The 18,005-nt window shown below is 43.6% G+C and overlaps 1 protein-coding gene across 14 annotated transcripts in view; it reads right to left on the bottom strand.

The window, feature by feature from the left end:
• DCAF1 (DDB1 and CUL4 associated factor 1) overlaps positions 1–18,005 on the bottom strand; it is a 466,661-nt gene that overhangs the window by 130,514 nt on the left and 318,142 nt on the right. For all 14 annotated transcript variants that reach the window (XM_029599562.1, XM_029599550.1, XM_029599554.1 and 11 more), the window contains 2 exons: positions 8,332–8,530; positions 5,718–5,800 (listed from right to left, as the gene is read on the bottom strand). In XM_029599562.1, coding sequence (XP_029455422.1) covers positions 5,718–5,800; positions 8,332–8,530 — 282 coding nt within the window. The remainder of the gene's footprint in view (positions 1–5,717; positions 5,801–8,331; positions 8,531–18,005) is intronic.

The following is an 18,005-nucleotide window of genomic DNA, read 5'->3' on the forward strand; positions in this document are numbered from 1 at the left end:
CCCTCAGACTCCATCATCCTGTTCCAAGGCCAGGCATTTTTCCATTGCACTACTCCTCAAGAGATGCAAGAAATCCACCGGCCTACCAAACTCCAAACTCATAGCTCCTGAAACTTTTCTTAAAAGAATGTTATAAAAATGCAAATTGCCCAGATTATTTAAATTATGTAGCTATAACATTCAATTACGACAAAGTTACTGTTCTGTGGTCTAGCTCCCTGCATCATACATTTTATTTTCCTAATGTTTCATCTTGTGACCCACTCCCTTGACCCACTTCTAGGTCTTAGTACAGTGGAACAAGTGAATTAATATAATGTTAGAACATAAGAACATAAGAATTTGCCATGCTGGGTCAGACCAAGGGTCCATCGAGCCCAGCATCCTGTTTCCAACAGAGGCAAAACCAGGCCACAAGAACCTGGCAATTACCCAAACACTAAGAAGATCCCATGCTACTGATGCAATTAATAGCAGTGGCTTTTCCCTAAGTAAACTTGATTAATAGCAGTTAATGGACTTCTCCTCCAAGAACTTATCCAAACCTTTTTTGAACCCAGTTGCACTAACTGTACTAACCACATCTTCTGGCAACAAATTCCAGAGCTTAATTGTGCGTTGAGTGAAAAAGAATTTTCTCCAAATAGTCTTAAATGTGCTACTTGCTAACTTCATGGAATGACTCCTAGTCCTTCTATGATCCGAAAGTGTAAATAACCGATTCACATTTATTCGTTCAAGACCTCTCATGATCTTAAAGACCTCTATCATATCCCACCTCAGCCGCCTCTTCTCCAAGCTGAACAGCCCTAACCTCTTCAGCCTCTCTCAAAAGGGAGCTGTTCCATCCCCTTTATCCTTTTGGTTGCCCTTCGCTGTACCTTCTCCATTGCAGCTATATCTTTTTTGAGATGCAGCAACCAGAACTGTACACAGTATTCAAGGTGCGGTCTCACCATGGAGCAGTACAGAGGCATTTCCCGTCAATAACAGGGCTGAATTAGCTATGCTGTTGATGGGACTGTCTTATCAGGGCCCAGGAGGCCGAGCTTTACCAAAGCTGAATGCAGAGCTTTGCTCTGCAGCTGTGCGTGTGTTCCCGCGCAGGAAGACAGATTCTCCTCAGTCTGTCTTTTCCGCATGCGGGATCACACGCGGAGCACTTAGTCTCCTCAGACAGAAGTTAAAAAAAAAAAAAAAGAAAAGTTTTTCAGCGAACATCATGCCACGGCCTTCAAGGTTTAAACTCTGTTCTTATGGGAAGATTATGTCCGTGACAGACTGACATTCCCTATGCTATGTGTGTCTGGGCCCAGACCACAAGCAAGAAGACAGTCCTCATTGCGGCAGAATGTCTCCGAGAGCCCGTCGGCAAAGGGCTGAGAAGGTGGCCAGGCTTAGGAAGGTCAGCAGATCATATGCACCTCCTTCTGAGGCGCACTCCTTGCCGGGGCCAGCACCCAGACAGTCCGCTTAGAGTAAACGGGCGGACTCAGTAGACCCTTCATTGGGTGACAGGCATAAACATAAGAAAAAGCTCCATCGAAGAGACCGACCCTAGTCTCCACCATCGGCGCAAGAAGATAGAAATACCACAGGCCGTTCAAATCAAAGGCCGCCAACAGAACCAGCAAAAGACTCGCTGAGTTCAGCGCTGCCAAAGCAACCGGCGCAGACACTTCAGACGCCGACTCAACCAGCGTCAAAGCATGCGCATTGAACACAGACACAATCGGTGTCGACGAAATCAGCGTCGAAACACCATCTGACGCCGTCGCACTCAACGCCGACGCAACCGGTGCCAGCACATCCACACCAGAAGCGGGCGCAAAGTGCGTTGGCCTCAGCGCAGAAAACGCTAAAATCGACGCATACGAAACATATTGACTCCAAATCGATGCACAAACAGTCTAATGCGACACAGTCCCCTGTAGAACGGGTATACCCACAGGGACCTCAACCACAAAAGGCACGGATAGTGGAACAGTCACCACCACATCCTAGGCCTTCCTCTACACCATCTTCTGTGCACTCTCATAAAGATATTACTCAACCTCACAAGAGAAAATCCAAACACCACCACCTTAGTGATCGCAGTCCGTCTCCTAGCTCACAAGGATTTTCTACTCCTCGGTATCCGACTCAACCGGATACGGGCTCCAAACGAAGACAAACATCCCTAACTACATCAAGAGACAATTGGAGTGAAGCAGCATCTCTGTCTTCATCATCGTCATCTTCCTCTATCAGAGTGTACTCCGATCTGTCCTCAGCATACCTCAGGCGTAACCTATCTTTACACTGTCCAGAACCTTTACAGGGGAAAACAGGTCCACCCGATGACCTTCCTCCACATACCCCTATCCCACCTGGGATGCCTGACTTCACACAGCAGGCAATAACGCAAATCTCTTCGGTTCTCATAAATTTATTTGCCTCCATGCAGTCAAATTTACAGATACCACATGCATCACCAACCAATCTGGGACCACCGACTACACCACTCAGACCTACTTCTCCAGTAATCCTGCCACTTCCATCCATATCTCCACCAAGAGATCCTTTTCCACTTCTGCCTCTGCAACCTCAGGATCCAAAGGGAACACTTCCCTCTTCACCACCTAGCTCTCCCGACACCTCCACGGGATATCCATTGATTCCCCAGAGGAACCACATTCTCCTCTGGATGATCTTTCTTACCCGAAATTTCTCAATAAAGTAGGAACAACGTTACATCTGGACACACAAAGTTCCAGACCAGAGAACAGAAACTTTAGGGATCCTAAAAATCTTTGATCTTCCCTCTGAACCCACTACATTGCCGTCCTATCAAGTTTTGGATTCTCTCTTGGAGAAGTCTTGGGAGACTCCTTTCTCACTTCCTCTGGTATCGAAGAAGATAGATTTGCCTCATCTTGAATTTTAAATCTAAGTTCTATTCACCACCACCACAATTTCCACACGCCTCTATAGTTGTGGAGTCAGCGCTACAAAGAGCTAAGAGGGCTAAAACTCATTCAAGCGCTCCCCCAGGTAGAGATCATAAATATTTGGACGATTTCACTAGGAAATGCTTCCAGTCTGCGATGTTGACAGCTCGCATAGAACACGACCAATTTTATGTAGTCCAATATTTGAATGTGTCCAACAATTGAAACTCCTATTTCCAGCGACGGAGACAGCACCGGCACCGCCTCAGCCATTACAAGATATGGAGGAAGCTACATTACACCTCCTCAGAACGATCGATGAATCCTTTGAAACAAACCTAGATCTTCTGCAATGGCCATAGCAGCTCGTAGAAGAGCCTGGCACAGATCCAGTGCTATTTGTGATGACGTCCACAAAAAGTTGGCAAACCTTCCCTGTAAAGGGGACAACTTGTTCGGAGAGTCTACAAGAGACCTTAGCACAGCTAAAAACAATCTGTAGCAGTACAGTCCTTAACTAACCCCATACCGCATACATCGTTCTCTCATCGCTACCTGACGCAATTTTGTCGTCCAACACAAAGACGACAATACAACCTTACCAATCCTACCATCCAGCTTCATATCCATAGGTTCAACGCTAACAGGGACAACAAAGTCAGCAACACAGAGGTCATCCCAGAAACCAAACGGGCACAACTACAAACACAATCTAATAATCAAAAACCCGCATTGTCTTTTTAAAGATAATAGGGCCACCACCCCCTGCTTTCATTGGAGGCAGACTAACCAACTTCCTACAAGCATGATCAACTATCACCACAGATATTTGGGTATTGCAAATCAAAGAGGGGTATCAACTGAATTTCTATACCAGGCCATCTCTCCCTCACCTGAATCATCTCAGAGCGAACTGAGGAAACCAGACACAGGTGGTAAACAAAATCTCACCTACGCACTCAAAATGCGATAAAATCCATACCTCCAACTCATTGGAATCTGGGTTTCTACTCCCCCTATTTCCTAATTCCCAAGAAATTGGGTGCTTACGACCCATTCTGGATCTCAGAGATTTGAACAAACACCTGGTAAAAGAGAAATTCAAGATGGTATCTCTAAAATCTATTCTACCTCTTCTACAATGCAACGACTGGCTGTATTCCCTAGATTTGAAGGATGCTTACACTCATATCCCAATGCATCCAGCATCTTGGCAATACCTCTGCTTCCAGTGCAATGGCAAACATTACCAATACAAGGTCCTTCCATTCGGACTCTCAGCAGCTCCCAGGGTTTTCATGAAATCCATGGCAGTGGTGGTGGCCCACTTAAGAAAAAAAGGAATCAAATTATTTCCTTATCTCGACGATTGGCTTATCGTCGCCTCTGACCCAAACATGTTAAAAACTCACCTCAGACAAACTATCGAATGCCTTCACCAACTGGGCCTAGTTGTAAACTACGAAAAATCCAAACTCACTCCCTCTCAAACTATTCCGTTTACAGAAGCACAACTTGTTACAACAAGAATCAGAGCTTTCCTTCCAAAGGAAAGAAAAATTCTTATGCGAACACTCCTACTCAAACTACAGTCTACACCAAACCAGTCAGCTCGATTAGTGCTAACAATTCTGGGACACATGGCAGCGGCCATTCACACAGTTCCAAATACCTGCCTCCACATGCGCAGACTGTAGTGGGAACTAAAATTCCAATGGTCTCAGCATCAAATGCCACTGTCTCAAGTCCTATCCTTGACACCAGACATGAAGATGGATTTGAAGTAGTTGCTCCAAAGGAATACCCTCAGCAAGGGAGCGTTGTTCTCAAACCGTCCACACAACGCAGTACTCACAACTGGTGCGTCGCACAAAGGTTAGGGAGCTCACCTTGACCATCTAAACACACAAGGACAGTGGTCCCCGATCGAACAGACTTACCAAATCAACTTGCTAGAATTGAAAGCAATAAGGAATGCTCTCAAAACGTTCGCTCCATACCCGAGGGGGAAAAGAGTTATGGTCTACACAGACAGACAATCAATCAATCAGTTCTGCTCAATCCTACCCAGTCCTCTGTGAGTATCACAGGATGCCTTCCTCATACCGTGGACGGAGAGCCTACTATATGCCTTTCCTCCAATTCCACTAATATCCCGCACAATTCAGAAGTGCATACAGGATTCAGCAAATCTCATACTCATCACACCAGCGTGGCCACGTCAACCATGGTATACGCGCATCTGCTCACACTGTCGGTCATGATTCAGATTCCCCTAGGAGACCAAAACGATCTCCTGTCTCAAGAAGATGGCTCATTACTACATCCAATGCACACCTCCTTACATCTCACGGCTTGGAGATTGAAAGGGCATTGCTAAATGAACAAAGACTCTCAACTCACATACAAGACATCCTATTGGCTGCAAGGAAACAGTCAACAAGGAAAAATTACCAAGCAAAATGGAAACGTTATTCTACATGGACATCGCCTCCTATCCCATGACTTTTTAGTTTTCTTAGAAGCCTCTCATGAGGGACTTTGTCAAACGCCTTCTGAAAATCCAAATACACTACATCTACTGGTTCACCTTCATCCACGTTTATTAACCCCTTCAAAAAAAAAAAAAAAAGCAGGTTTGTCCTTCCCATCATCTGCCCAATGTTTGGAAACAGTGGAAAAGAATGAAAAAAACAGAATCATCAACAAAAAGGAGTTTTCTGCAAAAGGCACACATGCACAAGACGATTCAAAACTCAAGATGAAGTCAACAAATCAGAAACTTACTTCATATCAAAAACAGATTTCATGCCCCAGAGTGCAGAAAGAGGCTGGCTCCATGTAGCAGATGTCAGCAATAAAGAACCATCCTGTAGCAAGATAAGACAAGGAAAGGGTGAAGATTAATATGGCATTCTTATTTACCCTTAACATGTCTCCAAATTCCCAAATTGGTAAACTTACTCTCATATGTAAATTGAATATTTAGCATGGACTCATGATCTCTGCTTTACAGAACTGGGAGAATAACTGCACCTTTCAAGCAATGAAGGAGGAAGAAAAGTATAAATAGAGCAGGGTACACTGATCTACAGCCTTCTAGGGATAAGAGAAGGGAAAAGAGTGTACATGCTGCAAGATAAATGTTCTCTACCACTACTGCCAGGGAATGATTAGTTCTTGGTTATCACATAAACCAATGATTGAAAACCTCTGTGTGGAAACTACTATGATAGAGAGGGCAATGGATGCAAATTAAAATTTATAAAAAGAAAAAAAAAAAAACTTTGTTAATTTTGTTCATTATGAAGCATGAGCCACTAAAACTGAATCTATTTAGAGCTAAATGACAAGTGACCTACCACCTTACTCAGTTCTGCTCACTCAGTATCAGCCAAGATACGGGCCGATTCAGTAAAAGTCGCGGGAGAGCAGGCGAGCGCCCAGGCCACTCTCCTGTGCGCGTGATTCAGGGGGGAAGAAGATGCAAATTAGGGCCCGCGGTAAAAAGAGGCACTAGGGACACTAGCGCGTCCCTAGCGCCTCCTTTTTGACAGGAGCGGCGACTGTCAGTGGGTTTTGACAGCCGACACTCAATTTTGCCGGCGTCGGTTCTCAAACCCGCTGATAGCCACGGATTAGAAAACATAATTGTTTTCTAATCCGGCATAATTGAGCGTCCGTCTTCCGACCTGCGGGCCGCCAGCCGATTTAAAATTTATTTATTTTTTTTAAATTTTGGGGCCTCTGACTTAATCTCGCTATGAGATTAAGTTGGAGGGTGTACAGAAAAGCAGTTTTTCTGCTTTTCTGTACACTTTCCCTGTGCCGGCAGAAATTAACGCCAGCCTTTGGGTAGGCGTTTATTTCTGAAAGTAAAATGTGCGGCTTGGCTGCACATTTTACTTTCTGTATCGCGCGGGAATAACTAATAGGGCCATCAACATGCATTTGCATGTTGCGGGCGCTATTAGTTTCGGGGGGGGGGGGGGGGGGGGTTGGATGTGCGTTTTCGACGTGCTATTACCCCTTACTGTATAAGGGATAAAGCTAGCGTGTCGTGGAGCGCACTGTACTGTTTCGGCCCGATAGAAAGTAAAGATTTGATAGGAATGATTTGCAAGTGTAGCAATGGTGGAGTTCATGCCAGGCTTTGGGGAGAAAGAAGTATTCTTGGAAGTCCTCATTCTTTCTATCTTTCACTATTTCTAATAACAGATCTTGGATTTTCTTCATATTTACCTCTAGCTCTTGTCTGGAATAGTTACTTTTGACACAAGTACAGAAGGTCTGTGTCATCCAATTAGCAAGTAAGCAATGAGTATATTTTAAAGAGTAAGCACAGCCCTTTCCCCATGGTTCTCCAGAAACATAAGCCGCACCATCTATAGGATAATTACTGTTTGGTGCATGAGAATGGGGCGGCGCTAGTTCGTCCTACCCACTCACACCATACTCTGGGGCAAGGAACCCTGCTCTGACATGGGTCAGCTCCAGGTGTGTGAGAGTTTGGCAGTGGTAGCTGACTTCCTCCTGCCCTCCCTATACCTGGCACTATACTGGGCTACTCTTTTACAGAGGACTACACATGTAATAATAGAGTTGTGGAAGTGGTAGCTGGCATCCTCCTGCCTTCCACTACACCCAGCACCATATTTCAAGACAGAGTACTGGTTTTACCCGGGACTGCTCAAAATGCATGACGATTAGAATTTTGGCAATGGTAGCTGGCCTCTCTAAATCTTCCTGCACCTAGCACCATACTCTGGAACAAGAGGTACAACTCTTACTCAGTATAGCTCCAGATAGTATAGCTGTGGCAGTGGTGACTGGCCTTCTCCTGCCCTCCTGACACCCTGCATCATACTCTGGGACTTGGGCTATGGTGTTCATTTGAGAAGGCTCTAGGTATCTGATGGCAAAATGGTAGCAGTGGTGGGTGGTTTCCCTTCACTTCCCCACACCTGGCACCATAAATCTGGAGCTTTGGCCACTGCTCAGTGAACTCCAAGTGTGTGATGGCAGAGGTGTGATAGCGATAGCTATTCTCCTCTTGCCCTGTATTCTAAGATGTGGGGCACTACCGTCATCCAGGAAGGCTTCAAGTGCCATCTGATGGCAGAATTGTGGTAACTGCCGCTGGCCTCCTTCTGCCCTCCCCGCACGATAATTTCAGGATGTGGAGCATTGCTCTTATCCAGGATTGTTCCAACAGCACACTGGCAGAATTATAGCAGTGGTAGCTCTCTCTATACCTGGCACCATATTCTTGAGTGGGGCACTTCTATTACCTGGAAAGGCTCCAGATGCATGACAGCAGAGCTGTGGGAGTAGTGGCTGGCCTTCTCTTGTCATCCCCATGCCCTGCACTATACTCTGGGGCTTGAAGCACTGCTCTTACCCGAGAAGGCTCCAGATGTGTGATGGCAGAATTGTGGCAGTGGTAGCTGGCCTCCTCTTGCCCACTGAACACGTTGTAGAGTTTTAGTTGTCCTGTGCATGTGCCAAGCATTAGGAAGCGCTCACGTGCAGAGAACGCGCAGCATGTGAAGCCACTCTCATCCTCATTCGCCTCCCGGAAGACTGAAATTGGTCGGAATCTGGAGGCAGTGCAGAAAAGCAAACCCAAACAAGAAGGGTGAACAAAGACGAGAACAGTTTATAAGGAAATAAATATGTAGGGCCAACCTCACAGCATAGGAAGAGAGCTATCTGCATCCTAGCTAGTCAGTTCCCAGACCAGGGTAGTTTTCAGCTTCATGATTCCCTCCATTTGTATATCTGTTATACCTTTCTATCAACTATAGCACCATGAGGTTGCTCTGCATTAAGATTTGTACAATGTCAGCGTCCTTATTTTAGTCTTGGCACACATCTGAGGCTTGTACAGACTGAGATGGCACACATCTGAGGCTTGTACAGACTGAGTTGGAAGCACACAAAGGAGAGAAAAACTACTGGCCTAAAAACATGCCTTTATGTCCATCTGGTTGTCTATTGCATGCACAAAAATGGCATCGGCTCATGTTTCATCTGTTGGATCATAGCAATGGAACACATCACATCATCATCACACATGCATGATGGAGATGAACTGATGGACTCTGTAGCAAGCAGGGAAATTCATAATGGTAAGCATTGCAGCACTTTCATGCCCATTTCCAGGAGACAGAGGCGGCTATGCAACCCTCTGGATTTGCGGGGCTCAAACAAACCATCCCGCACAGACTGGGGACAGTCACTGGGGTGGGTGAAACCACCCACATGGGTCAAGGAGGGATTACATGGCCTGAGAGATATGATAGGGGAGAGAGGGATGGTGCTATGACCCTGCTGGGTTTGAGGGGAGAAGCAGAGAGGACTTGAGGTTAGGCTTGGGAAGGAGAGAGGATGAGTATGGGGGGGGGGGGGGGGGAAGGGATAAGGAATTTAAGGAAGCATGGTAAGGGACAGGGGACGAAGGAGTGGGAGAGGAGGGAAGAGAAACAATGGGAAAAAAGTGCCATGGAAGAATTAAATCCACTGCAATACAGTTGACCTTATCACTAGTGAGAAATAAAAATACCAACTGGAGCTGGTTTAGTATAGTTTAATTTAAGTTAATAAATGTGATTATATTGCCTTTCATACAAGATATCAAAACAATTTACAATTAAAATATAAAACATTAAAATACATCAATTAAAATTGATCTGGTAGCTCTGGGGCAGTGCTGTGTACCGCCATGAGGACATGGGTTCAATTCCCAGATCAGGTTTTCCATTCCTCAGTATGGCTGGGGATGGGACTACTGCACAAGCAGCATTCATAGCCCCTGGGGGGGGGGGGGGGGGGAACCAGAGAGTCAAAACACTAAAATAAATGAAGTTGAGTGGAGATATAAAACAGGGTTAAAAAATCCCCAATTAGCGGTAAAGGAAGGCTCATGGCACTGTTGATAAGCCCAACAGAGGGGATTCCAGTTGAACTTGATAGTCAAAAGTCCCATTTACTTGGTGTGAGAGGGCAATATCAGTGGCAGGACCTTCATTATGGCTAACCATGCCAGAAGAACTACGGTTGACAAGAGACCTAGAGAATTTAAGAAACTTCTCAAGACTTGTTTTTTTAAGCAAGTCTTCAAAGAACAGACTAACATGACAGAGCTAGGCCAGAAAAGTATCTAATCCAATGAGAATACTTATATAAGGCCACATAAATGGGATTATATTTGCTTTATATTTTATGTTTATGATTTACTGCTTTTTTTTTTTTTTTTACAATATTTAAATTTTTTTATGTTTATGTGGTTAATTTTACTATGAAAAGTTTTTAAATTCATGTTGATGGCAAATTTAATGTCAAATTATATTAAGTATGTTAGAATATGTAAACTGCTTAGACCATATGTGATATAGAAATAAATTTTAAAAAGTGTCATTGATGTTGCATCCAAAAATATTGTTCCCTTAAAATTAATAGGCGTGGAGTAGATTTCTCCAGATTCTAGTATCATTGTATGTATTTTTATGCTTTTTTCCCCCAAACTGAAAATGCAAGTTTTGCTTACTGTAAACAGTGTTCTCCATAGACAGCAGGATGAATTAGTCATGACTCTTGAGTGATGTCATTCAACAGTGCCACAAAGCTTTAGTTCTATTGAGCATGTGTGGGAATTTCTGCGTGGGCACTGCTTTGTGAGCCCTTCAGTTGATGTTAGAGCTGAGCTTTAGCTCAGTAGTCTATTCTCCAGGAGGAGAATAGGTATTAAATATGGCTAATTCATCCTGCTGTCTAAAGAGAACACAGTTTATGGTAAAACTTTCTTTCTCAGCCAAGAAGCAGGACTGAATTAACCATGACACATGGGGAGTCCCAAACTGAGGGTTGCAGCAGAGTGATTACTAGAAGAGCAACCCAGACCCCACCATGAAGAGTAGACTACTGGGTGAACAGGTTGCACAAAACTTGTCCAAATTTACTGTTACTTCTTCATAGATTGTCCAGATAGCAATGAAACAAAGGTGTTATCTGATGATCAATTTGCAGCTTTGCAGATATCTTCGATAGGCTCAGGTCTGAGATAAATCACAGATGTAGCCAAGGCTCTCACCTGATGAGTCTTGATAGAGTCTAATCTGGAGACCAGCCAAAGTATAGCAATGAGTGATACAGTTTACTAGCCAGTTGGACAAAGTGTGCTTGGCAACTACTATGCCCAGTCTGTTGAGATCATAGAAGATAAAAAGTTGTGAGGCCTGACAAATTGATTGAGTTCTCTCTCGATAGTAAATCATGGCCCTTTCGTGGTCTAATGAATGAAGGGACTTCTCACTGTCATGTGCATGTGGCCTCGGAAAGAACACATGCAACACGATAGCTTGATTTATATGAAAAGCCAAATCCACTTTTGGTAGAAACTTGGGGTGAGTATGTGTGGGCAGACTAAATGGGTCATATGGTTTTTTTCTGCCGTCATGTTTCTATGTTTCTGTTGTGGAAAAACTGCATGTCTGGTGAGTAATGCACTGATGCCTGCAGCTTTCTGACTGTTCCAGCCAACATAATGGCAAGTAGGAATAGTACTTTTCCATGTGTGGGACTTCAACGAAGCAGACTAATAGTTTGTAAGGAGGCTTCATAAGCTGCACTCAATATCACACTGAGGTCCCATGGCAGTAGTGACTTGGCTATCAGAAGCTTCATAATGCCATAAGCCTTCCATGAACTTTGATACTAAAAGGATGAATAGATATTTTTTCCACCCACTTGAACCTGGTAAGCAGCAATGACACGGAGATATACTTTAAACAATGACATGCAGAGACCTGAGAAGAAGAGAGAGAATAAGTACTGTAGCAACCCCACTGGCTCACAGGTGAATGGGTCCAGTTTTCCTTGACAACAGGAAGAAAACTGTTTCCATTTGAATTTGTAAGTTCTTCTGATTGAAGGTTTTCTTGCAAATACCAACATATTCTCAGCTTCCTTCAGTAGTCAGCAAAGCAACGAGAGAATGCTCAACATCCATTCGGTTAAGGTAAGAGAGGAAAGGTTCAAATGATATAGATGACCCTCTCTTTAAAACATTGGATTGGATCCCAGGGGGATCAGAAGGCTGACTGATTAGAAAAGGTACAAGAACCATATTTATTTGTTTGGGCCACACTAATACAATGAGTATCAAACAGGCCTGATCCTTGAGCACTTTCTGTACTGTTCCTTCTAGTAGTGGAAGTGGTGGAAAAAAAGAGTACAGTAGCTCTGCATCCTATTTCAGCAGGAAAGAATCTATTTATTTATTTAAATGATTTTATATACCGACAGCCGTTTGCACATCTAGAGAGGATCTGAACTTGACTTGGGATAATTGGTGAGGAATCCCAGAGATTGCAGGAAGGTGACCGTCTTGTCTTGGATGCTTATAAGTGTCTCCTAAGATGGACCCATCAAGAGTCAATTGTCCCGATATGGGAAGACACAACCGAGCTGGTGACATAGATGTACTGATACCACTGCCAAGAACTTCATGAAGAATCTTGGCGCCAAAAGGGAGAACCTAGAATTGACTGTGGGACTTGTGTATTAAAAAGTAAAAACTTCCAACTGACAATCTGGATCAGGATGCGAGCATATGCATCTTTCAAGTCCCAACCGCACATTCAATTCCCCTGTTGAATGAAGAGGAGAATATTGTGGAGGGTGTTCATCCTGAACTTCTCTCATAGCAGAGTCTTATTCAGACTTCATAAATCCAAGATGGGCCTCAATCCCTCTAGTTCTTGAGGATGAGGAAATAGCAGGAGTAGAACCCCTGACCACATTCCTGGGTTGAACTGGCTTTATATCCTCTGATAGAGAAATGATTCCAACTAAAGGTGCAACTGGGCCACATGAGATGGATCCCGATTGAAGACTGGGCACTGAGAAGAAGCTGGGGTTCGGGAGAAATGCAAGTGGTAACCGCTTCCCAAATTTTTGAGGACCCCAGCAGTCCTTGATCTTTCTCCACTCATTCAAGAACAGCTGAATCAATCCTTCCACTGGGGGACTTGCATCCCTGAGGTGGTAAGCCTATCAAAAATTGGGTTGTGGCTTTGGTTGGTGCCTTTGCTGCTGATGCCTTCATGCTCAAAGCTGCTACTGAGGTAGGGTGGGAGGAGCCTAGTATCTCCAATAAGGGTGGAAGGAACACTTCTGAAAAAATGGATACCTATAAGAGAAAACTATTGTCTCAAACTGGATGATTGCTCCATTGCTCTTGAGCCTATTTGCTGCATGCTGTTCTTTTATTTGGGCAACTGTGTCCCTGATCTTATTTCCGAAGAGGATGTCTCCAGTGCAAGGGACATCTGCTATTTTTTTTTTGTGGGCATCCTCCCAAAAGGCCATCTAGCATGCTCTGATGGCCACCGCTGAGGAACAAGTGGCTGCGTCAAGGTCTTGTATATGGACCAAATAAGATTACATTGACACTCTTCGGCATCAAGGAGGGCATGACTATATTCCTCCCATTCCTCTCTCCAGGGAGAAGACCAGAGCCTTCAACTTCTCATAAGAACATAAGAAATGCCATACTGGGTCAGACCAAGGGTCCATCAAGCCCAGTATCCTGTTTCCAACAGTGGCCAATCCAAGTCACAAGTGCCTGGCAAGTACCCAAACATAGATCACAAGCTACTATTACTTATTAGCTACCGTAATGGCAGTTTATGGATTTATCCTCTAGGACAGTGGTTCTCAACCCTGTCCTGGGGACCCCCCCAGCCAGTTGGGTTTTCAGGCTATCCACAATGAATATGCATGAGAGAAAATTTGCATGCACTGCCTCCATAACATGCAAATTTTCTCTCATGCATATTCATTGTGGATAGCCTGAAAACCCGACTGGCTGGGGGGGTCCCCAGGACAGGGTTGAGAACCACTGCTCTAGGAATTTACCCAAACCTTTTTTAAACCCAGTTATACTAACTGCTGTAACCACATCCTCTGGCAATTAATTCTAGAGCTTAACTATGCGCTGAGTGAAAAATAATTTTCTTGTTTTAAATGAGCTACTTGCTAACTTCATGGCGTGCCCCTTGGTCATTCTATTATCTGAGAGAGTCATGCAAATACTGCACTATGTAGAGCTGGTGGGCCACAATGCAGGCATTAAGCATGGAGCTTTGGAGCACCTTCTTGCCAAAGTTGTTCAACAGTCCAAGGGTCCTTGCCCAGAGGGAAGTGCGAAGGTAGCTGAAGATACAGGTTCTCTTAGAACGTTTCAGAGCAGACTCCACAACCAAGAGTGATGAGGGAGCTGAACCTTCCCAAAACCTGAGGTCTTCTGGACCCTGTACTTAAAGTCTAGTTTCCTAGAGACCAGTAGAAAGGATAATGGAGTCTCACATTTTTATTTGTACGTCCTGCAGGATCTTATGGATGGGGATGGCTGCAAGCTCAGAAGGTATTTCTAGTATCTGGAAAATACTGAACATTTCTACCTGGGGATCAGTGTCCCTGTAAATTTTGACTTCTATGGCCTTGCCCTTCCTATCCAAAAATTTGGAGTAGGAAAGGTGTTCAAGATGGACAACAGTATTCCAGAGATTCAGGAAATGGGTTAGATAAGATTACCATAGACCCCTCCTTCCACATTAGGCGGGTAGGGGAACATCAAACAATGATCCCAATAAAGATGAAGGTGATCAGGGTAAAAATGCCATGAGAGGTCAGTGTCACCTAGAACTCAAGCTTCAATCTCCGAAGCATGACTAGACCCTCTGCCATCTGGAGAGCCCCCTGAGAGCAAGTCAGATATCCTGGACAAGAATGGCTGGAGTATTTTCCATGTCACTAAGGAAGAGAAGGTCTTCACAAACTCAGCAATCTGGTCTACAGACTGCTGTGTCCTTTGGGCTGGTGCTAGGAAGAGACATCCTCCTTTGAAACCAGGATTTACTCATATTTCCTGGAGACCCTCAAAAGACTCGAGGTTGGTCTTTGATGATCTCATAGAAACTAGAAGCAATACAGAACAAATGAGCTCCCTGGTTTCTAGGCTGGTGCCAGTGTCTATTCTGAGTCTCCAGTAGACTAATCAGTCTAGGGTCAGAGGAGAAGAAGAGGTGAAAGGGTAACAGTTTTGCAGGCCATAAATGAAGGGGGTTCAGGAAGGAACTCACCCCCCCCCCCCCACCATTGAACTGATGCCTTGAATGCGATGAGCATGTTGAAGGGGCCTCCGGTTTAGAGTGCCTAGCAGCACTGAGTGCTTTGTCAGCACCTGTTGTGCCAATGGTGCAAATCAATCTGCCTTATCCTCTGAAGAAGAGCAATGCTTGTTCTTGAGAACCTCAGATCCTCACGGGGGTGAGGATTAGGGATGCAATAGGAGTCTTCAGGGTCCTCTATCCCGAGAGAGAGCCTTCTCCGTCGCTGGCCCCACCCTCTGGAACTCCCTACCCACCCTCCTACGCCAAGAGACATCCCTGCAAACGTTCAAGAAAGGAGTCAAAACATGGCTATTCCGACAAGCATATCCCGACACAAACCATACTTAATTCCTCCCCAGCCCCCTCAACTCGAACATTCTCCCTTTCCTTTTTCCTCCCCCGCTTCCCCCCCCCCCCCACCACCACCTAAGGATCCCCAGAAGAGACAACATCCCCCCTCTACTTACTTTATCTCTTTTTGATAATGTGCGGTTTTTAATGTGTTTTTTGTAAGAAATAGTATTTTGTTCTAAGGTTATAAGAAATAGTAATTTGCTCTAAGGTTACATTGTAATGGTTTTCTACTTTTATTTTCTATGTACATTGTTTTTATTGTTTTATTGTATCACCCACCTGAGTTTTTTGTAAACCGGCATGATGTGCTGCACGAATGTCGGTTAATAAAAGTTAATAAATAAATAAATAAATAAATAAATAAATCCCACGCTTCCTTGTCCTGCTCGATCCCAAAGTAGCAGAACACCCAGAAGGGCCTATCGGGGGGAAAGACCTGAGAGCTCTCATTTGAACTGTAGAAGCAGAAAGAGGAGTAGCTCTAATGACTGACAGACCTATGGTACTCTGTCATTTTGTAGGCCGGTTCTTGTGGGCCCATGGAAACATGTGTTTACAGTGATAGCAGTTAGTGGTCCAGACCCAAGCACCTATAGCAGACCATATGCTGTCGGTGAGGGAGATGAAGAAGCCACAGAAATATGCTTTGAACCCTCTAAGGGCAGTGCACTTACCAGGCATAATCGATCTTGGGTATTTTTTGTTTTCAGTTAGCACTCAAAAGTGCTTCTGAGGGGCTGCTGACAAGGCAGGACAGCAAATGATTGTAGAAAAGGGTTGCTAGAGCCCAGAAAAGATGCCAAAAAAATGGTAGAAGAGAGGGTACACATCCGCACTGCAGTACCGATAAAGAGACTTGCAAGGCAACGCGTCCATGGGAACTCCTGCACATGCTCAGTAGAATAAAAAAATCCTACTGAGAGAGAGAAGGATCTGGTTCAGTGCCATCAAATGATGTCACCCATGTGTCATGGCTAATTCAGCCCTGCTCACTGACTGAGAACATAATCTTTTAATCTGGTCCCAATCTCATTCTGCACTATCTGTAATGCCCGTGACATTAATCCAAGTTAAATATATAAACAATTACAGTAGTCTAACCTTGTCTACACTGATTGTAGAATAATGTGAAGATCAGATAATTAAGGCTTTAGTTTTCTAAGAATGGATAGTTTTTAAAAAGCACTTTGAATTATTGATTTCACTTGTGAGTTTAGAGATAAATTTGACTCAATTAGTACCCCAAAATTCCTCACCTTAGGATAGCAAGAGATTGTATAGTCTTCAAATTGACAGGGTGGTTTATCTGTGGACAGCAATCTAATATTTCAGTATTATTTAAGCATAATTTTTTTTTTTTTGTTAGCCACTGGTTTAGATCCTTCATACAGGTGACTATACACTGATAGGTACTATCAAACGTGGATGCAGCAGGTAAAAAACTGAAAATCATCTATGTATGGTCTGTAGATCACCTCTGCATTTGCAAGGAAGCTACAGATGGGACACAGATATAGAGTGAAAAGAGTGGCTGATGAGAAACCCCGAGGGACACCTATAGCTAAAGAACACCAACTGGGACGATGTTAGACTAGTTTGAATATAGAATTTACATTCAATCAAAAAAGATGCAAATCACTTTATTACAGTAGATGAGATCCTTAGATTTTGAAACCAACTCAACATTATCTGGTGGTTAATAGTATCAAATGCGGCCAACAAGTCTAAGAGAACAAGGATATATTTAGTCCCTATGACAAAAGTGTTTGTATTGTGAGCTGCTCTAAAGAAAAATTGGAATTGGTCAAGGATGTTGTGCACTTCTAGAAATTCCTGTAGCTGTGTGAGAACAATACTCAATTATTGCTAGAAAAGGTAAGTTTTAAACTGGATGATAGTTAAGTCATTGGCATCCAACCTGTGGTTTTCTAAAATTGGCAACAGTCGCAGATTTTAATAAAGATGACAAGGAACATTCTGCAAGGGAAGAGTTTACTAATTTTTGATTTGATTCCCCCAGGTCTTCAGGTAAGACCTTCATTAATACTTGAACACTGTTCAAGAGTACAGGTAGATGAATTCATAGCTGAAATATACTGCAATTTCTTCTTTAGTGATGTACTGAAAATGCTCCCTTCTCTGCCTCACTCTGATCAATTTATTATATTAAATCAATATTATCTGAAAACTTGGAGCAAATAATTAAGACTTTATTATTAAAATTAGTAGATCTAAGTAACAGCTGAACAAACGTGACTATGATAAATCTTAGCCTGTTCAGTATTTAAAAGGAAGAAATGTGGAAAAAAAAAAAGAAAATGGAAAAAATCAGGCCAATAAAAAAGTTTAAATTCAATAAATATTTTCTACTATATTCCTTATGATTAAGGAGTATTGAATCAAGTAAAGGATGGGGGTGTAAAGCGCTAAGGGACTATTTGCTGCTGCATTTGATTAAAACTATATATTCTCAGTTCTGATAGAGAAATGAGATAATGGTGGGATATTAAAATACAATTGTGTAACTTCATGTCTTATACTGTAT

The sequence above is a fragment of the Rhinatrema bivittatum genome, chromosome 4, assembly GCF_901001135.1.
Source record: "Rhinatrema bivittatum chromosome 4, aRhiBiv1.1, whole genome shotgun sequence".
NCBI classification, from domain to species: Eukaryota; Metazoa; Chordata; class Amphibia; order Gymnophiona; family Rhinatrematidae; genus Rhinatrema; species Rhinatrema bivittatum.